Source organism: Desmodus rotundus, chromosome 11, assembly GCF_022682495.2.
Source record: "Desmodus rotundus isolate HL8 chromosome 11, HLdesRot8A.1, whole genome shotgun sequence".
Lineage (NCBI taxonomy): Eukaryota > Metazoa > Chordata > Mammalia > Chiroptera > Phyllostomidae > Desmodus > Desmodus rotundus.
In genome coordinates, this window is record NC_071397.1 from 3,937,294 (window position 1) to 3,959,324 (window position 22,031).

Genomic DNA, 22,031 nt, shown 5'->3' on the forward strand with positions numbered 1-22,031 from the left:
CTTTAGCTTGACCTTGTCTGGGAAGCACTTTATCTGCCCTTCCATTCTAAATGATAGCTTTGCTAGATAGAGTAATCTTGGATGTAGGTCCTTGCCTTTCATGACTTGGAATACTTCTTTCCAGCCCCTTCTTGCCTGTAAGGTTTCTTTTGAGAAATCAGCTGATAATCTTATGGGAACTCCTTTGTAGGTAACTCTCTCCTTTCCTCTTGCTGCTTTTAAGATTCTCTCTTTATCTTTAATCTTGAGTAACTTAATGATGATGTGCCTTGGTGTGTTCCTCCTTGAGTCCAATTTCTTTGGGACTCTCTGGACTTCCTGGAAGTCTGTTTCCTTTGCCAGTCTAGTTTCTATTGGGTAAGTTTTCCTTCATTATTTTTTCAAATAAATTTTCAATGTCTTTTTCTTCCTCTTCTCCTTCTGGCACCCCTATGATTTGGATGTTGGAATGTTTAAAGTTGTCCCAGAGGTTCCTAAGCCTCTCCTAATTTTTCTGAATTATTGTTTCTTCATTCTGTTCTGGTTGAATGTTTTGTTCTTCCTTTTGTTCCAAATCATTGATTTGAGTCCCAATTTCCTTCCCTTCACTGTTGGTTCCCTGTGTATTTTGCTTTTTTTTTTTTCCACTTTGGGTAGCCTTCATTTCTTCCTTCATTTTGTAACACAGCTCAATCAATTCTGTGAGCATCCTGATTACCAGTGTTTTGAACTCTGCATCACATAGGTTATCTATCTCCTCATTGCTTAGCTCTTTTCCTGGGGTTTTGATCTGTTCTTTCATTTGGGCTTTATTTGTCTCAGCACACCTGTTATGTAAGGGGGCAGAGCCTTCGGTGTTCACCTGGGTGAGGCAACGCTCTTTGCTGCGTTGTGGCGCTGCGCGTGGGGGAGGGCCTAGAGAGGGAACAATGCCACTCACTCACTCCACTCTGGCCCCACTTTCCAACATACTCTCCTGTGAGACTGGGAGTTTCTCCTGCTGTTGCAACCTCTGCAGTATTTTATAGCTAGAGGTTTTGAATCTTTAGTTTTCCATTCAGCCAGCTCTGCCTCACTCACACAGTTCAATATGGGCTGAAAGCAAAGCCTATGAAGATTTTTCATGTGTGAGCTGAATCTGGATAGTTGGGATTTGATTATAGCAACAAATATAACTTTGATGTACACAAGACTAAAATGTGTGCTCAAAAGAGAGTATGTTCACATATCTTTGACTCTCACAACTACGAGCATTACTATCCCTAAGGTAATTAGGGCCAAATAAGTATAAGTGACTTTGCCAAGGTCATGGTCATAAGTGGTCATAGTTTTTTATCTTCTTCTATTTCTTAGATAAGTCCCTTTAACATTTCATATAATAAGGGCTTGGTAATGATGAACTCCTTTAGCTTGACCTTATCTGGGAAGCACTTTATCTGCCCTTCCATTCTAAATGATAGCTTTGCTGGATGGAGTAATCTTGGATGTAGGTCCTTGCCTTTCATGACTTGGGGCTCGAAACTAGGTCTTCTGATTCCTAGTTTAGTGTTCTATCCACTCTATTACTGCCACAGGTCCTACTGAGAGCTGTTAAATTCTGCTCAGGTTTCAGGGGCAAGACCACTGATTTGAAAGGAACATCATATTGCTATTTTTATGAGAGCCCCTGAGTGTTAGACAGGTGCACAGAGTGTGCCCTCTCCAACTACGGCCTTCTATGGAGGTGAGTAGAGCATGGCATTGGGACAATCTGTTTCTTCCCCTGGTCCGGTCTTACTTCCTCTCCTCCATTCCAAGTGCCACTTGGTGAAAGACCAGCCACCCCAAGCAGAGTCATCAAAGCCATTTAATATGGCAAAAAATAAAATGAACGTGGAATAGTGAGTGTCTAAGACTGAAAAGAATCAAGGAGGATGTTAGAGGAACGGAGATTGGAGTTGGTGGGGAAAAGTATGAGGATTCAACACGAATCTGGATTTTAGTTTAGGGATCTTAAAAGTGAGTAATGTAAGTCAGTGTGACAGCCAATGAGGTATTTTGACTAGAAAGGATGTATTCGCACTTGCTAAAACTAAGAGGGAGAAAATAAAAAGAGATTAGGTTTTCTGCAGAAGGAAAGTGATAGAGTTAAAAAATTGTGCATATTTTACTAAAAAAAAAGTCCACTTACATAGTGATTTTTATGTGCCCATTGCTTTACAAATACTCTTTAAATTCTTGCAATTGACAAACCTTTAGCCAGACTCATCAAGAAAACAAGAGAACTCAAATAAATAAAAACAAAAATTAAAAAAAGAGACTACAACCAACACCACAGAAATAAAAGGATAATAAAAGAATACAATGAACAATTATATGCCACTTATTGGACAACTTGGACAAACTAAAAGAAGTGGATAAATTCCTAGAAACATACAACCTTCCAAGAGTGAATCAGGAAGAAACAGAAGATCTGAATGGACCAATTACTAGCAATAAACTGAAACAGTAATAATAATAAAAAAAAACCCTCCCCCAAAACAAAAGCCTAGGACCAGATGCCTTCACCAGTGAATTCTACCAAACATTTAAAGAATTAATATCTATTCTTCTCAAACTATTACAAAAAATTGAAGAGCAATAACTTCCAGATTCATTCCACAAGGCCAATATTACCCTGACACCAAAACCAGACAATGATACTAGAAAGGAAAGAAGGAAGGAAGGAAGGAAAGAAGGAAGGAAGAAAGGAAGGAAGGGAGGAAAAGAAAAGAAAGGAAATTATAGGCCAATATCCCTGATAAACATAGATGTGAAAATTCTCAATGAAATATTTCTAGCAAACTGAATTCAATAATACATTAAAAAGATTATATACCATGATCAAGTGAGATTTATCTGAGGGATGCAAGGATGGTTCAATATCTGTTAATGATGTGATAACATCACATAACAAAAACAAGAATAAAAATTATATGGTCATCTCAATGGATGCATGAAAAGCATTTGACAAGATTCAACATCCATATATGATAAAAACTCTCAACCAAGTGGATATAGAGGGAACTTCCCTCCACATAATAAAGGCCATATATGACAAAACATACCTAACATCATACTAATGATGAAAAATTGAGAGATTTTCCTCTAAGATCAGGAACAAGACAAGGGTGCCCACTCCCACCACTGTTATTCAATAAAGTATTAGAAGTCCTAGCCACAGCAATCAGACAAGAAAAAGATATAAAAGGCATTCCAATTGTAAAGGAAGAAGCAAAACTATCACTATTTGCAGGTGACATAATACCATATATAGAAAAACTCTAAAGACTCTACCAAAAAATTAATAAAAGTAATAAATGAATTCAGTAGAGTAACAGAATACAAAGTTAATATACTAAAATCTGCAACATTTCTATATAGTAATAACAAATGACCAAAAGAAGAAATTAAGAAAACAATCCCATTTATAACTGCATCAGAAAGAATAAAATACCTGGGAATAAATTTAACCAATGAGGTGAAGACCAATGCTCTAAAAACTATAAAACATTGAAGAAAGAAATTGAAGAGGACTCCAAAAATGGAAAGCTATATCATATTCATTGATTAAAAAGACTAATATCTTAAAAATGTTCATGCTACCTAAAACAATCTACAGACTCAATGCAATCCCTATCAACATACCAATGTCATTCTTCTCAGAACTAGAACAAATAATCCTGAAATTTAAATGGAACCACCAAATACTACGTATAACCAAAGCAATCTTAAGAAAGAAGAAGAAAGTTGGCAGTATCACGCTCCCTGATTTCAAACTATACAAGGCCATAATAATCAAAACAGTATGGTACTGGTACAAAAACAGACACACAGATCAATGGAACAGAATAGAGAGCCCAGAAATAAACCCTGGCATATATGGTCAATTAATCAATTTTTCCACAAAGGTGGAAAAAACATACAATGAAGAAATGACAGTCTGTGTAACAAGTTTTGTTGGGAAAACTGAACAGATACATGCAAAAAAAAAAAAAAAAGTGAAACTGGACCACTTTCTTACACCATATACAAAGATGAACTAAAAATGGATTAAAGATGAACATTCAACCTAAAACTATAAAAGTCGTAGAAGAAAACATAGGTAAAAAAACTCTTTGATATCACTCTCAGTAATATCTTTTTGGATATGTCCCCTCAGGCAAGGGCAACAAAGGAAAAAAAATAAACAAATGGGACTACATCAAAATAAAAAGCTTCTTCACAGTGAAGAAAATTAACAACAAAATGAAGATAACCCACTGAACTCAAGAAGATATTCACAAATGATACTCATATGTCCAGTAAGGGGTTGATATCCAAAATATAAAGGAACTCACACAACTCAATAAGAAAAAAATAAACAAATGATCAAAAAATGGACAGAGGCCCTGGCCAGTGTGGCTCAGTTGGTTAGAGCATTGTCCCGTACACCAAAAGGTCGCTGGTTCGATTCCCGGGTAGGTTGTGGGTTGCGTTGCCAGTTGGGGCACCTACAGTAGGCAACCAATTGGTTTCTTTCTCACATCAGTGTTTCTCTCTCTCTTTCTCTCCCCCCCCTTTTTCTGAAAATCAGTTAACATGCCCTCAAATGAGAATAAAAAATAAATAATTTTTTAAATGGACAGAAGACGTGAAAAAAAAACACATTTTTCCAAAGAAGACATACAGATGGCCAACAGACATATGAAAAGATGTTTAATATCACTAATTAGAGAAATGCAAATCAAGACCACAATAAGATAACACCTCGTGCCAGTCAAAAAGGCTATATAAAAAAAAAAAGTCAACAAATAACAAGCGTTGGTGAGGATGTGGAGAAAAGGGAACATTTGTGCACCCTCAGTGGGACTATAAATGGGTGTGGCCACTATGAAAAACAGATGAAGTTTCCTTAAAAAGCTAAATAAAAAACTACCATATCACCCAGCAATTCCACTTCTGGGTGTTTATCTGAAGAAAACAAAAACACTAATTCGAAAAGATATATGTACCCATATATTCATTGCAACATTATTTACAGTGGCCAAGATACGGACACAACCCAGGTGTCCACGGATGGAGGAATGGATAAAGAAGATGTGATATAAGGGAATGTTACTCAGCTATAAAAAGTGAAATCCTGCCATTTGTGACAACCTGGTATTACCCTGAGTAAAATAAGTCAGACAGAGAAAGGCAAATACTACATGATGTCTCTTCTATGTGGAATCTAAAAGAAAGAAGAAACAAATAAACAAAACAGAGCAGAAACAGACTCACAGAAAGTGATGGTGGCCAGAGGGGAGGTGGTTGGAGGGGTGAGTTAAAAAAGGGAAGGAGAATTAGCCTACGATACCGTGGTAACTTTGCCTGGTGACAGATGGGTGCTAGACTTAGTGTGGTGATCACATTGTAAGGTATGTTGTGCACCTGAAACTAATATAATATTGTATGCCAACTACACTTTAATAAAAAAAAAATCCTCACAATCACCTTAGGAAATAGGTGCTAGTACCATCCCCATTTTACAGGCGAGGAAACTGAAGCACAGTGCGGTGGATAGCTTACTTAGGGTCGCACAGCTGGGGAGCAGGAGAACTGGGATTCAAAACCAGGCAATCCAGCTGCTAAGTCTTGCTCTTAACCACAGTGACTTTCAGGTCAAAATTCAGAAGTAGGGAATAAAAACTGCTAAGAGAGCCCGTGGAGGGCAGAACGTGTGAGATTTCAGTGCCTAAGCCTAGGGCAGGGGGAGGGGAGTAAGTACGTGTTTATGAGGAAGGACAAGTCAGGAAAAGACTATCCTTTTGCAGAGACAAAGCCTAAGTGGCCTCCCAATTCCCTCTTTAACGAATGACGTCTGGCCCATCCTGGAGCAGAGAAAATAGGAGTAGTGTTGTAAGACTGGGAGGGACACCCAAGACCACAAGTTGCAAAAGGCAGGATATGGACAAAGGAGGGTGCCTCCAAGGAGGAAGTCTGCCACAGAGCTGTGCGGGGCTTCCTCTTGTTACCTGGCCCACACCACTGGTGGGCAGTGGGTCCAGAGCCTGGGTGAGGACAGCCTGAGAATCAGGGCTAACCTCATGTGGCAGGTTACAGAGGGTTCCCCAAGTCTGTAGATGCAATTCCTGGAGGTATGTAAACTTAGGAAAAATTATATCTTTATTTTCACTGACCTCTGAACTGAAATTTAGCATTTCTTTCAATTATGAATGTTAACAACAAACCAAAGTAGTGTCAGGAGAACTTGACTTTGTCACCAACAGAAATCACAAATATTCTTGTATTACATTAAAATTGCTGCAGGTATCTTAAAATATCATTTGTATTCATTACTACTTTGGGTATAGTTATTATACCCATGTTATTAAATTACATAATTTTTGGATTGTTCATATTTTAATAAACTATATTTCAATAAAACTGGTTTCCTTTATAATTTTATGTGTTTTGTGCATTGAAAAAATTTCAGGCCAAGGTCATTCAATGGGAAAAGAACAGTCTCTTCCACAAATGGTGCTGGGAAAATGGGAGACCCACTTAGCAAAGAATGAGGTGGGGCCCTTACTTTACATCGTACACAATTAATTCAAAGTGAACCAAGGATCTAAATTTAAGACCTAAAACTACAAACTCTTAGAAGAAAATATAGGGGAAAGTCTTCATCATCTTGGATTTCACAACAGTTTCTTAAATATGATACCAAAGTCACAGGCAACAAAAGAAAAAATAGATAAGTTGTATTTCATTAAAATTTAAAAAAACCCCAAAAACGTAGTGTCCTTCGGTAGGAGGTGCACTACTAAAGGACACTAACGACAGGGTGAAAAGACAGCCTACAGAATGGGAGAAAGTATTTGCAAATTCTATATTGGTAAGGATTTAGTATCTAGAACACATAAAGAACTCCTACAACTCAACAAAAGTCGAACAACCTAATTGTAAAAAGGGCAAAGGAAAACACATTTCTCCAAAGAAGACATACAAATGACCACTAAGCACAAGAAAAGATGCCCGTCATATTTGGTCATTGGGAAATGGAAAACAAACAAGCAAAACCCACAGAGAGACACCACTTCACAGCTACTAGGGTGTCTATAATAATAAAAAAAAGGTAAATAATAAATGTACAGGACAGGGAGAAATCAGAACACTTGAACACTGCTGGTGTGAATGTATCATGGGGTAGCCGCTGTAAAAACGTTTGGCAGTTCCTCAAAAAGTTAAACACAGAATTTCCACATGATCCGACAATTCTACTCCTGGGGACATACCTAGAAGGACTGAAAACAAGGACTCAGCAGACACTCCTGTGCCAGTACTCATGGCAGCATTATTCATAACAACCAAACAGTAGCAACAACCCAGGTGCCCACCAGCAGATGAGTGGATAAACAAAGTGCGCTGTATACATCCAATGGAATATCTCAGCTGGAAAGCGAAGTGCTGATCCGTGCTCCAACGTGGACGAACCTGGACCACGCGGCTACGTGACATAGCTACTCGTGAAAGACAGATATTGTCTGGCTCCACTTCAGGGAAGTATCGAGAATAGGCAACTCATAGAGACAGGAAGTACAAGAGAGGTTACCAAGAGCCAGAGGGGCGGGGAAAGTGGGGAGTTATTACTTAATGGGTACAGAGTTCCTGTTTAAGGGAGTGAAAAGTGTTGGAAACAGATAATGCTGATGGTGACACAATATTGCGAGTGTCATTAATGCTGAGTTGTACACTTAAAAATAGATAAAACTGCTAATTTTGTGTTACATATTTATATATTTATATTTATAATGTTATATATATTTATAATATAATGTGGGGATATATATATTTACCACAGTAAAAAATAAAAAGAATATTCTGCAAAGCGGTTCGTAAGCTTTCCCAGACTGCTGAAAGTCTCACGGCACAGAAACGGGTCAGGAGCCCCTGAACCGTGGGGCTGCATAGTCGCCGTGCGTATCGGAGGTGTGGGCTCCCTGTTGATGACCACGAGTCCTGCGTGGGCGCAGCTGGCTGGGAGATTAAAAGGATGTCATTCTGCTACCATTAATTCATCCACCACGGTTGCTTTTTGTTGCTGTTGTTGGGAGACTGGTGATGGTGGTTAATCACACAACGTACTCATGAAATGTCACCCTCAGATCCTGTGGGGGACACTCAAGGTTTCCGTGCTCAAGTTTACAGTCAAGAAGGTGCTAAAGGACACAGCACACACACACACACTCAACTGAAGAGAAACCGCTCGGTACACTAGGGTTCCGGCGACAGGGATTCAGAGGAGGAAGACAGAAGTAGGCACCGAAAGGGGTCCCATAGGGTTGTGGTGCCGCCAGCCTCAAAGCCGGCGGATGGCCACACACGCACCGGCACTGGACGTGGTGTCTGAAGGTGGTGATGTCGATGTCCATGTTCCCAGAGGAAGCGGACTTCCTTCTGTGCTCCTGTTGGAAGGTCTCCTCATTGTACACATCTCGCTTAACATCATACGTGAAAGAGTTCTCCCTGTATTTAGAGTCAAAACCGTGACTGCTACTCCCTGGCTGCATCATTCCTGGCTGGATGAAAACAGATCAAACAGAAGGTGATTTTAAAAAATCTAGACCCTTTTAAGCAAAAGTTCCACATGACGATACCTTATATTTGCCTAACACATTGCAGTATTGTAAAATCTTCTCGTGTGTTTTACAATTTTATACTCAAAACCACCCTAGAAAGAATGCAAGGTGAGAATTATTCGCATCTTGGGGAAACTGGGGCTCCAAAGTTTAAACAGACTTGGCTGTTACTCAGTTAGAGTCAGCACTAGAACCCAGGTGTCCTGCTAGGAAGCCTAGTTTTATTTATATTCAATTATGCTGTAGGAAAATGATTAAGAGGTGCAAGTCAGTATAACCACTAACTTTCACAAAAAAAAAAAGGCAGAGGGTTAAGTGGTCAGTCCATACGGCGTCTTCCTAACTCCTTCTCTGCTGAAATAGCGTACCTATCATTGTCTCTTTACCCTTCCCTGTTCTTCACAGCGATTGCCAACACCTGACTTAGGGCTGTTTCTTTGACCATTGTCTGTTTCCCTCTAAGAGGCAGGACTTCAACTGTTCACAGCTGTATTCGCAGGGCTCAGAAGAGTGCCTGACCCTTAGCAGCCCCCCAACAAGTATTCCTTAATGACTATGTAGTATTCAATCAGTGGCCTCGTGCCATAACAGCAAAAGCATTGCACAGGGTCTTAGGAGACTGGGGATCTAGCTGTGGCTGTTTTTCTAACTAGCTATCTGATTGGGGGCAAGTGTCGTAGAAAAGAAGTTCCAGTGTCAGTTTCCTTGTCCATAAAACGACGTGGGTGGGCCATATGATCTCTAAGGGTTACATGAAGCTTTAAAACTCTGTATGGTCTTGCTCTTTTAAGAGAATGAGGAGGAGTTCCTGAGGGTGGATATAGTTCCATCTCTGCAAGAAAGTATAATCATTCTTGATCGTCTGTATTTTTGAAAAATAAAAAAGGCTTAAACTCTAAAATTCTTCCACACAAATGTGAAAAAGTATATATGTGCCATCGCTCTACAATACATTGGCAAGCACAAAGTAGGTAGGTCCTACAGATAGTTCATTAGTAGGTGAGGCTGGAAACAAGGTTAATGTGCCATCAACGTCATTTTCCCTGCAGGTGATCACACACCCTCAGCAACGCCAACCTTTGCAGAGCACTCACTATATGGCAAGCGTTGTGCTAGATTTTTTTCATGAGTTTTTTCATTGAATTCCCACAACAATCCTGGTACTACCGTTATCCCTATTTTGTAGGTGATAATACTGAGGCTTTAGAAAAGTTAAGTAGCTGGGCCATAGTTACATATTGTAGTTTTACCCTCGAAGCATTGGGTAGCAGTAGTATGCTACACAACACCGTGAACTAAAAATCACAAATTCAATAGAGAAGTGAGTATGTGGTTGGGGAACACAGAGGAAGATGGAAGAGGTATTTTACAATGTGTCACTTAAGAGAATTAGTACTTCGTGTCTTCTCCAGGAAAAAAACCAGGTAGAATTGTACACTAATACATAAGTAATATTTCCGTTTTTTTCCCCACCCATAGGAATATTTGACCCAGTCTTCCTTTTTTTTTTCACGTAATCTTACAATAAGCTTCCATTACTAGAATATATGTGTCCCTGGCAACTAAAAGAGCCTACTTAACTTGTTAATTATATTGAGATTATAGTAACTGCCATCCTGGGTTAGATCCAGGGTCTAGAATCCAGCATTTTGTTTCTGAAAGTGGCAGCGAGGACAGGTTGGTGAGAAGCAGGCAATGCCTGAATGTCAAAAACAGTGGCAACAGTGGGCCTGGGGGTGGAGGGGGGCTGCAGCAGCTACTCAGCTCCAGCGATTGCTGTAGTGGGTCACGTTGGGCCCGGCATGGCCAGATCCGATCTTTTCCAAGAGAAGCCATAATTCCAGATTTCATCTGAAGTTCTGATTTTTAAATGTCAATCAGTTTACACATTTTCACAATCATAGTACACATCTAACTAAACACCTCTGCAGGCTGGATTCAGCCTGTGGGCCACCAGACATGACTAGTAGATCAAGAGAATTGTTATTGAAGACACAAAAAAACCCTCTCCTCCCATTGCAAATTATAGTTTATCCCCTGAGAATTTCCCTCTCTTTCAAAGCTAAGTATTTACATTTTCTGTTGTCGTACCCTTTGGAGGCATCATATTCTATTAGTTCACTTAGGGAAAGTAGTGTTTCGTTTTCTTGACTTCAGTCTCCATCATTTATATTCAAGAGGTGGCCTTCATCTCCTAGCCTTCAACTTACTGCTGAATTTAGTGAGCTCCATGGAGTCCTACCATAATAGCGGAGCCAGTCTGAACGCAGCCTTTCTGATTCTAAAATAGATGCCACGTCCTAATACAATGTAATCTCCCACAGAGTGGAATTAATAACCCCAACCTGGAAGGATGAGGAAGATCTCCTGGAGGAACATGATTTGAGCTTTGCTCTGTCTACACTGGGGGCAAGGAGGAGAATAAGGTGTTTTAGGAATAGGGCAGGATACATTTCAGAGATAATAAGATAATAAGGCAAGTAATTCAATAAATCTTAGTAAAGTCAATGGTAAGCCCCCAAAAGTAGGTTGAGGCCTATTAGAGGGTCTTGACTGCTGAGTCCAACCTGGACTTGTTAGCTGTTTAAAGTGTAGCTATTCAGCTATTGAGCAAATGTAGCGCTATGAGTAGACACCCCCGCCTCGGAACACGAGCTGTGCCATGGTCTGGAGCTGTGCTGTCTGGGGCAGCAGCCTCTAGCTACCCGAAGCTATTTAAATTCAACTTAATTAAAATACAGTAAAATAAAAAATCCAGTTCCTCCATCACGCTAGCCTCATTTCGAGTGCTCAACAGCCACACGAGCCAGGGGCTACCACACGGACAGCGCAGACACGAATCACTTCCCTCATCAGGTTAAGCTCACTGAACAGTACTTAAGAGTTAGAGCCGGAGCTAAAAAGGCCAACTGGAGACGATTACTATTACTGGTACAGTAGCCTAGGGGAGGGGTAGCCAAATCATAACCTGTGGGGCCCTGGTGAGGATGCCCTGGAGGGGCACGTGGAAGGCTGTCGTTAAAGGGCTCGTCCCATGACTGGCTAAGGCAGCAAGAGAAAACACATGGTTTCCGTATTGGGTGTTTTTTTCGCAGTCTTCTCTGGAATTTCTTTAGCTCCTTTATGTCTTTCTTGATTTCATAGAAACCCTAGTGGTTCATTTTTCGGCACTAGCAGGACCCTTTCCCCGCAAGGTGCAGTGACAAGAAGCTCCTGCTGACAAGTGGCAGATGCACTTCAGTGTGGAAAGGTGATGATTTCAGAAAAACATCATCCAAACTACATGGACGGGATAAGGACCTTTCAGCCAAGACACAACCCAAGAGGGGGTCTCTGTTACTTTCTCCTAAGCGTTAGCGTGATGGGGCCTCTGCACACAGTGAGATCAACGGCATGCAAAGCTCTACCCATAATCTGGAAGACAAATGTCCACTTAGCAAACAACTCTCTGATGCTACCTGCCACCAGACGAGATATTTAGGCGGGTGAACTGTGGGTATGAACTCATTACAGTTTCATTTTGGAATTCTATCAATATGACATAATTTGGGGTATCTGGATTCACTACAAACTAACAGAAATTAATTTGATCTCTGTAAGTCACACTCTGTTCTTACATAAACAGCCTCACCACCACCTGGGAACTAGGTTAGAAATGCAAATTCTCCGGCTCCACCAAGCAAGACCCAAATTAATTAGAAACTGAGGATGGGCCAGCAGCAAGGTTTGGGAAGGTCTCCAGGTGATTCCAATACACAATAAAGTATGTGAACCACTGTAAATGTAGCCAATCATTTTATTCAGCCTTTCAATGCTAAGTTGGGGGCCACCATTAAAATACAGGCACTTTTGACCTAGCTCCTTCAGCCCCTAAAAGACCCCTGTCTATCCAGCCACCCATTGATTCACTTACATAATGTCGAAAGTATTTTAAAAGTCAAGAACAAAAAATTTAAACGCAACCCAACATACATGAAATCCTGAGCCTAATTTAGTTGCAAGAATTTTCCCTCCGATACTGTCTTAAACACCTCTCACGTTCTCTATAATCATGGGAAGGTGAAATTCACTTCCAAAATTTCAAAATAAGCATTTGGAATTCCATCAGAAGCACCTCTTTCCCCTTCGCCACCTACATTTTTATGGGGAATGTATTTGGAATACAGAACAGGCACAAACACAGAGCCTTTTAGCGTCCCTCAGTCACTCTGCCTAGTGGCCAGGAGGAATAATAAGGGGACAGTCCCCATGGAGCTGACCACTGGACACAGAAACAATTATCTTACTGTAACCTGATGACAGTGTAACAATTAGGGCGTGTTGGGGAGAACTCGCTATTGGGGTGGGGGATGTAGAGAAGGCTCCACAGGGGTCACCGATACGCAGGACTTGATAAGAGAAACGGGCTAAGTGGCGGTGGTAGCAGTGTGGACTCAGTCACAGGGAACAAAACGAACAGAAGCAGAGAGGTCCGAAGGTAGGAGGCACGCCTGGGCCGTCGGGCCTCGGGAGAGGGGTGGGTGGTGCGGTGAGCCCGGCAGCGCACCGGTTCTGGGGCTTCTGACCGCTCGGCCCAACGAGTTTGAAAGGATTCACCTTGCAAAACGCACACAACTGCCATTGCCATTCCACGCGGCCTTTCAAAATCAGAGACGGTACCTCTGAGAGATAAGCTCCCAGGGACGGCCGTCATTCATTCATTCCACACATTTTGGCGGAGCACCCGCGACGTGCCTGGCCCCGCCAGTGGCCCCCGCCGCCCCCGCCCGGGGACTTCGCAGTGTAACCGGGGGCGGCCCCTCGCACCGGGACGTGGGCGCCCGGGGCCCGCCGCAGCCTCGGCACCCGGGCGTCCCCCGGCGGCGGCTCACCGGGCTCGTCGGCGGGGGCGGCAGTGCGGGCGCCGGAGGCCCAGGCAGCTGCGGCCCGGCTGGCGGCGCGGCGGGCACCGGCGCAGGCGGTTCCCGAGCCGTTGCGGCCGAACCCGCGGGCGTTCCGGCGGGCGGGCGGCAGGAGCGGGGGCGAGGCAGTGCAGCGCAGGCAGCGGGGTGCGGAGCAGGGTCCCTGGGCCGCCCTCCCGCGGAAGCCCCGAACCTGTGCCACCCAGGCCTCCACTCGCTTGCAGGTCTGACCGCCCTTAATCGGGGGCCTTCCTGATGCCAGGCCTCGCGCCCCGCACGTCGCACACAGTGAGTCACCCGCAGTCGCCCCACAACCTCCTCCGGCCAGGTGAGGCGCGAGGAAACTGAGGCTGCAGGTCCCTCAGATCTCCGCCCCAGGTCTGGGTGCGCCCCGGCCTGGGTCCTGCGGCTGAAACGCACTGCGGCCCGGGCCCCCTGCTCTGCCCTCTCCCCACTTACCGGCTTTAACGCCGCCTCCTGAAGCCCAGTGCCCGCCACTTTGCCCCTGCAGCCTTCTGTCCCTGGTCGGCGGCTGCACTTTTACACTTGCTGGACTGCCGTGTTACACGCTCTTCACTCTACCTATTCCTTTTTGTAAATTGTCTCACCCCTCAAAGGTCAGGGGTTTTTTCCTCTTTCATTAATGGCTGAATCAGCAGTACTTAAAACAGAGTGGTAGATAGAGTAAGTGCTCAATAAATTTGTGTTGAATCGTTGAATGATTGCCCCGAAGTTAACTGCACGCTCCTGGAGGCCGCAAACGTGTCCGTGGTTGAGTCACCCTTCCATCAGAAGTGCCTGGCACCTAGCAGGCATTCAATACATGCATGTTGAATGAGCGAGTAAATGCAGTGCCCACTCCACCCTTGTGGTCACCCTCACCTCATCATCCCAGTTTGTTGGATGCATTTGTGAATTTCTTGGAATTCCTACTTCCAAGTTTCCTCTCCTCTGTTGTCCATTCACTCATCCCCTCGATTCCTCACTCCCAGCCCTCGTTTTTTTCAGCCCCATTTTTGTCCTCATTCCTTCTTCAGCCTTCATTACCTTTTTCAAAGCTGCCTAACCTGCAGGTTGGCCTGGAACATTTGCAAGCAGCATGTCTTTGTAGGACAGAGAATCCAGGCTAAGCCGCATTGATTCAAGAGAGAGAGAGAGAGAGAGAGAGAGAGAGAGAGAGAGAGAGAGAGAGAGAGGAGAATAAAGGAAAAAAAAAGAAGGAAAGAAAAAGAAAACAAAAAAAAAAGCTTCATACGAATCACCGATGAATCAGGTCTCAGGTTTTCTTTACTTTTTTCCTTGACAAGCACTGAGGATCCTCCACCTCCTCTGAAATTGAGATCATGGTCATTGTTCTAATTTGTTCAACAAATATTTATGGGGTAACTTTTATGTTCTAGGCACTATGCTAGATGCTGGGACGAGACAGGCAAAATCTGAGCATGGCAAGGGATGCGTAACACAAAAGAGAATGATCGTGGGAAGTGACGAGAATTTTCCGGACTTGGACCTACCTATTTCTTCTAGGGTCCAATTCTTCTGCTTACTCTAACAAGCTTTTGCATAGGAATAGGTTGGTAACAATGGGGGTGGGTATGGGGTGATAATAATTTGCTCATATATATTTATCTTGTCCAACTTTTTAAAAGACCCTACTAGGTGGAAATGTAAGAAAGGAATTCTATTTTGCATGAACTGGAACTAAGGTCTACGAAAGATCAATTCACTTACCTAATAATACCACTCTGCCCTGTTCTCCTTCCTCTGAGAGGCCTGAATTAAATGCTTAATATTTTCATCAGTGGACGCTCCTCAGGGCAGGAGTCAGTTGGTTTAAAAAATGCTTCTCAAAGGGAGATACCAGAGTGTTTCCTGAATCAGAACTGCTTGGGGTTTACTGTAAAAATGCATATTCTTGGTGCCCATCTCGGACCTATCCAATTAGACTCCCTGCGGGGTCCTGGAAATCTGCATTTTACACTCCCAAGATGATTCTTATGCACCTAAAAGTTTGAAAACTACTAGGAGAGTTTGGATGTAATACGCCGGCTTTAGTGCAGGGCTAATATTTGCTTCTGGGACAGATTTTATCAGAATTCCGAAGAGCTGGCCATATGTCCTTGAGCAGATGGGGATGCAACCGCTTTCTGGCCTGAACGCTTCTCTCTTTTTTTAATGCAAGTATTTATTGGAAATTGCGGGCTCCGCCGAGCAGGTGCTCTGCTGCTGGCGGAGACTGGTGGCAGTTCAAAGATCTTTTGGCTCGTTTCCCGACACCGTATTTGTCCCTGTCACTTTCCACCAGCCATTTGCCCCGCCGACCACGATGGGGCGCACGCGGCACGCGTTGCCAGCTTCTCCTCCCCTTCCCGGTGCCGCCTTCGCGCCTTCAGTAAGAACAGACGGCGGATTCCTTCTGGTTTCCAGCTGTTGCTCTCTTCTCGCGAGAACTGCGTCTCCCGTCCTCCTCCCTCCGCAGCCCCCTCCCGCGGGCAGGTTCCATATTGGGTAAAATCTCGCTTCGCGGAGAGTCCCGAGAGCTCCTCTCGCGAGAGCACAGCGGGAGGCTCCAGTTCGCTGCTTCTGGAACGGCGACTACTGGAACAGCAGCCGCTGGCGCGGCGGCCCGTGGCGCAGCCCGGAGTCGGCCCGACCCGGGGCAGCTTGCAGGGAGGTCGCGGCGGGCGCATCCTCAAGCTCCAGAGTGCGTCCTTCCCCTTAGCAGAGCTCGTCCTCGTCGCCGAGGCGCGGCCAGCCGCTGCGGCTGGTAGGGGCCGCGCGCGCGGGAGTCGGCAGGGTCGCGGCTGCCGCACCTGTGCAGGGCAGGCAGCCGGTGCGGGATCCTCGCCCTGCAGCGTGGGGGACGAGGGCCCGGGAGCGGGTGCGGGTGCAGGCGCGGCCCCGGAGGGCCACCTCCTCCCCCCGCGGCCGCCGCTGGAAGATGTCTCAGGAAAGGCCCACGTTCTACCGGCAGGAGCTGAACAAGACGATCTGGGAGGTGCCCGAGCGTTACCAGAACCTGTCCCCGGTGGGCTCCGGCGCCTATGGCTCAGTGTGGTGAGTGTCACTGGGTCTGGGGCCGTGGTGGCTGTCTGGCCTTTATGTCCCGGAGCCAGGCCTGTCCCCGCGGCTCAGCGATGCACCAAGCGGCAGGAATTTTCCTTGGGGGAGGGCATGGCTGCCCCTTCGACCCTTGTCCGGCGCCTCTGCCCCTTGCACCTCTCGCCCTGCACACCTGGGTGGGTGGTCATCCGTGTGCAGGACGCAGGTCCACGGTGGGCAGCGGGTGGTGGTGCTGGAACTCCACCCTGGCTTGCACCCTGAGCCTTCCCTCCTTGGAGGTTGCCGCTCCGGGGGCAGGCACCCGGGGAGGCTCTTTCGCGGAGGGGTGGGGGGGGTGTCTCCCTAATGGCGTCGAGCAGAAGGACCCGCTCCGGAGGTGCGCCCACCCTGGGCGCAGGAGCCTGCCCTCTGAGCACACGAGCCCGGGGAGCTGCCGGGAGATGCGGACGGGCAAAGCCCGACCGGGAGGCTGCAGTCCTCGGAGCGAAACTGACGACGCAGGGCGTTCTTTCCGGGTTTTCTGCAAGCCTCTGTCGAAATCCCATTTTGAGAAGCGTTCGTTTTGAATTCTCAGTTCAATTAGGAGCAACCCATAGAGCTTAAAATACCGGCTTTATCTCGGCGAGCCCGTGCCAGCTTGAGTGCTGCGTTTCCGATTCGGTTGAAAGTGTGTTTCCTTTCCGTGGACTGGCGGGTGGGTGATAGCGCCTGCGAGAACAGTGCAGCCTGAGAAGCTGGCGGCCTCGCTGATTAGTCACATTCCACTGCTCATTTAAGCATTGTTTGACAAACAGTTTTCTCATTTGGAGCAAGCGAGATCCGCTGGACGCCCTCGAGATCAAAAAGTTCTGAACAATGCTGGGAGATACTGTAAATATTTTTTTGATCACGATAATTCTTGTGAGTAGAGCCGTGTTTTTAAAGCCCCTGAGAGAGTTTGCAGGGGACTTATCTACGTTTATAGCCTCAGGTACACGATGGTTTTCATAAGGATGTGGAATAGATCGGTTTTAATTCACACTGTGAGTGTGGTTTAAATTAAAATAATACCCATAAAATTTCCGGACGTGAAAACATTCACTGATTTCTCTAACTTACAAGGTTTTATACACTATTTTAGAGTTACTTTAGAGTAAGTTGAGAGCACCTGATCTGAAAGATGCATGTAATTAATGCCCATGCAACATTTGAAAGGGGGGTCTATAAAATTATTTCTTGTTCTGAAACGAATTCCAGCCTTTTGAACGTATTAATCTTTAAATATAATTCCTGTGTTTCTTAAAGTCACATCATGAATTTCCTGTTTGGTAGAATCTTCTGGGTAATTGAGATTGAGCAATTGTGTCCAGCAACAGATCATGTTGCATGATCTAGTTCACGCTGCCCGACCCATGTTGCTGACAGCACCGTGCTTGACATCTTTTCCACATTTTTATAGTAGAGGGCATATATTTTAGGGAATTTGCAACATTTTACTATATATGTGTGTTACCGACTTGCTAATTTTCAAAGACATATTTGGATATTGCTCCTTTAATATCTCATTAATTTACTTTGTTTTTCATTCTTGAATTGACACATTAACTTTTGCAGTATCAAGTTTTTGTTACCAATGATGTTTAAACTTTAAATGGAATGATACAGCAGAATAGTTCAACTCTGGTGAGTTTAGTGAAGTTGAAAGGAACTGCTTGCAGGGTTTCCCTGCTGTTGGTGTGAATAGCTCGGTACTGCATCTGGAGATCCGGATTTCCAGGGACATGCCATTAAAAGAACTCCACGTTTCTTTAATGTTAGTATACTTTTCTGGCTTAGAAGCCAGAGATATCTGACATTGGGAAGTAATTAGGTTAAGCAGATTTTTAAAAATAGGTAATACATTCACATTGTATACAATTCAAAAGGTATAAAGTGTTCAGTAAAAAGTTTTCTTCTGTCCTGCAACGATGCTATTCCTTTCCTCAGAGACAAGCACCCTTAAGTTTCTTATGTGTCTTAACAGGGAGGCAGAGTTTGTTTGCTCTTTGGTAGTATTTCTGCGAAGGGGACTTAAGGTATAACCTATGACACGTGTAACCTATGGCACATTGGTGGAGGAAAATATAACCAATATGTGTCACAATTGACTGTAAGCAAATATAACCTATTTTGGATTAAAAATATCAGAATTTAGATTTACAAGTAAGTGTTATATCATTCAGAGTAGTTATTTGAAGTTGTTCTTTCAATTAGCAACTTTTCACATGTGGCAGAAAATACTTCTCTTTGTAACTATTTTTAGAATTCATTTTGGTGCCTCTATTTTTTTTCACCATCTTCATTCATCCTTTGAGTGCAGATTTGATTTGAGGGAATAACAAAATGAAATTGAATCCCAGTAATTTAGAGAATTTGCACTAAAATCTGCTGAAAAAGATTGAGCAATCAGGTTGGTGATACTATTTTATACCTAATAGGAGCCTCAGCTAAAAAGTAATGACACAGAATTTCTTGTGTGACTTGTAGAACTAGACCTGAAGTCTGTTCCCAGAAGTGTTGCTGAAAGTATTTTAAGGAATGCAACATCATTGAAATGTGTCCGTTTCCTAATTTGATTGTTCTGAAGTGTACTTTGATGTGTAACTTAAAATTTTATTTTTTTTATAGTAAGGCAATTTTTATTATTTTACCTTGTACTAAGTATATAATAAAAAAGCAAATAGAACCAGTGTGATAACCATCCATGAATTAAAGATCAAGGAATCACACTAGAAATTTGAGAATTATAGGGTTTTATACATATGCCTTTCCTTTTTAAGGAGGAAAGGGAACTGAACTAAGTCTTGCAGTTTTAAGGAACTTTGTGCATTGTTTGAGGGGAAATGAAGTAAAATTGTTTAAGAATACGTTGTTGCAAAGCATTGATTTTGTGGTTTTGGGACAGGAATCTTTGTGGTTATTTTAAGGAAACATAAACAGGAACTTAAATGTCTTTTCTCTGGGGTATGGTTTTCCAGACCCTTGCTGTTGATTAGAGGAGGTGGGAGGCACTGGTAATGTAAAAAAGGTGAGAGTTGAGAATTACTCCTAAATCCTAATCAGTTGTTTATTCAGCGGTATTTATTAAGCACCAGCTATGGGCCTGAGTGAGAGCAGGCTGGGTTCTTGAGATAGCGTGCTGAAGGAGACAGAGCAAGGCGGTGCCCTCCCCTCAGAGCTTACAGCCTGATGTGAATAGTGCCGCGTTTTCTGGACTGCTGACTCCGTTCCTGGCGTTGTGCCGTGCGGGTTATTATATTCATCATCAGTATATAAAGTAGAGAACAAGACTTGTAGTAAGACATTGCCAAAATTTACTAAACAAATCCAGCTCCCCAAATGCTTGTGGAGCAGGATGGTATATTAATGAATATAATAAAAACAAATGAAGCTATTTGTTTTTTAGTATTAATGGCCATTCACCATTTTAAATCTTTTATTTTTAAAAAACATTTTAGGATGAGCCAGAGCACAAGTAGATAGAAATACGTGGTCATCGAGCATGCAAAGATGACTTCCTTGACCTCTGATCAATGAGAAGGGTTTGCCCTTCACTTTTCTCGTGGTGATAATAGGCCCAGGCTGATCTTCCCATTTGCTTTGCTTTGTAACCAAAGATGCTATCATTGGCTGCATGTTGTCAGTGCTAACCAGTAAGTATTTAAATATTCATATTGCCATATAAAGACTTCTAAGAAGCAGTTGAGTTAAGTTGGCTCTAAAGTCATTTTATTTATCAAATCCCATTTTCTCACTGATCCTTTTCCACGGGTTCCCATTCTAAAGTAAGGGTATCCTGGGCCTCTAGCTTCTCAATTCTGCCAGTTTTAATTTCTCGCTCTCTTTTTCTTTTTTTTTAATTCTCACCTGAGGATATGTTTCTTGATTTAAGAGAGGGAGGAAAAGGAGTGGGGAGGAGAGAGAGAAACAGTGATCAGTTGGGTTTGCGCCCGACCAGGGAACCTGCAACCTAGTCACCGACACTGACCTGGCTCGAACCCGCAACCTCTTAGTGTAGGGATGACACTCAGCCGACTGTGCCGCCTGGCCTGGACTGCCAGTTTAACTTTTTGATGCTAAGGAGTGCTCTGCTTTTGATTTCACTCTAATCGTCCGTCCTCAGAGGTGATCTGTGTGTTGACCTTGCTCTTCTTGGGCAGCTGCGCAGGTGGTGCCGAGCCCCTGAGGCTTAGGATTCAAAGGTGGAAGAATTCACGGAGTTCAGTCACTCTCACGTTAGAATTAACTGGTGTTTTAATGGGATTTTATACTGTATAAAGTATTTGCACCCAAAGTATTATCATCCAATTTTCCCTGGCCTTATGAAGGCTGGTATTATTAACCAAGTTAGGTAGCGGAGGAGCTGGGCTCATTCATTGAAGGAATGGCATACTTGTCAGCGCTACTTTGGATGGATTCTGGGGTTTCAGCACTTCAGAAGTCTCCTTCCTGTGCCTGCTGATGAGGTTGTGCTGTTTGCCTTTCCCTCCTTCCTTTCCTGAGAGGGGTTGCTGGGTCACTTGTAGTAGAGCGGTATTGTGTGCAGCCAGCCCCGCCGACGCCAGGGCACAGCTAGTCGGAGGGTAACGCCTCGACTTACCGAAGCCACATCCCTTCCGCAGAATTGATGGACTGAAAAATGAATTTGTTGTCCAGATTAAATTTCCCCCCACAAAATTATTAGACGCTATGCACGTAGTTAATTCCTGAATTGATGACCCTTGTTGGTTTGAAATTCTTCTGTGTACACTTTGTAAAGTTGGGCCTTCTGTAATAGAAACAATTACCTCTCCAAACCTGTGAAAAATCACTGGATTATTGCTCTTCACTGTGACATTTGGTGCTGATTGGTTCCTATCCAAGAGTTATAAGTACTGTTGTGCTTTAAAAAAAGCCCCAAACCTCATCATAAACTGGGTTCTCTGACTTGGAATCTAGAGAGTGCATCTCGGGGTTGCCATGCGCTTGGAAGTCATGCGTATGTTTCTTCACGACAACAAAAAGATCTCTTTAAACTTCAATTTGTGTGTGTGTGAATGAAGCTTTCACTATTAGAAGTAGTGTTTCTTTGTCTAGTGCTTCCCTAAATTAAGTACATATGTGTTAAAGATTTATAAAATTAGCTGGCTTTGCAGCATTTCATTCTTTTTAAAATTTTATGTTAGGGAAGAAGAACATGGTGGCCTGTAAATTCTGCACATTTGAAAAATAGGTCCTGGGTTCCAACATGCTTGGTTTCCAGGCCGAATGTGGGGGAGAAAGAGGTACAGAAAAGAGAGGAGTCTAGCATGACCCCTGAGTTTTGGATTAGGACAAATGAGTAGGTTTTAGTGCCACTATCTGAATTTTGGAGTAGTACAGGGTACAGGGTTAAGAGGCAAAGGAATAGAAGATGTTCATGCTAATCTCTTTGAGGATAGGACTCTATATGTCAGTACTTTGAGCACCT

General features: G+C 43.6%; 2 protein-coding genes across 3 annotated transcripts in view; one reads left to right on the top strand and one right to left on the bottom strand.

Moving 5' to 3' along the window:
- The window catches only part of SLC26A8 (solute carrier family 26 member 8), a 70,642-nt gene extending 56,004 nt beyond the window's left edge, over positions 1-14,638 (bottom strand). Inside the window, exons 1-3 of the mRNA XM_053914063.1 lie at positions 14,569-14,638; positions 13,335-13,816; positions 8,350-8,540 (exon numbers count right to left, since the gene is read on the bottom strand). Coding sequence (XP_053770038.1) covers positions 8,350-8,540; positions 13,335-13,816; positions 14,569-14,638 — 743 coding nt within the window. The remainder of the gene's footprint in view (positions 1-8,349; positions 8,541-13,334; positions 13,817-14,568) is intronic.
- Positions 14,639-15,992: 1,354 nt separating this feature from the next.
- MAPK14 (mitogen-activated protein kinase 14) overlaps positions 15,993-22,031 on the top strand; it is a 64,165-nt gene continuing 58,126 nt past the window's right edge. The window contains exon 1 of one of the 2 annotated variants that reach the window (XM_024557573.2): positions 15,993-16,558. In XM_024557573.2, the coding sequence (XP_024413341.1) occupies positions 16,443-16,558 (116 nt within the window). In that variant the 5' untranslated portion in view covers positions 15,993-16,442. The remainder of the gene's footprint in view (positions 16,559-22,031) is intronic. The other variant, XM_045193031.3, reaches the window with a different exon arrangement.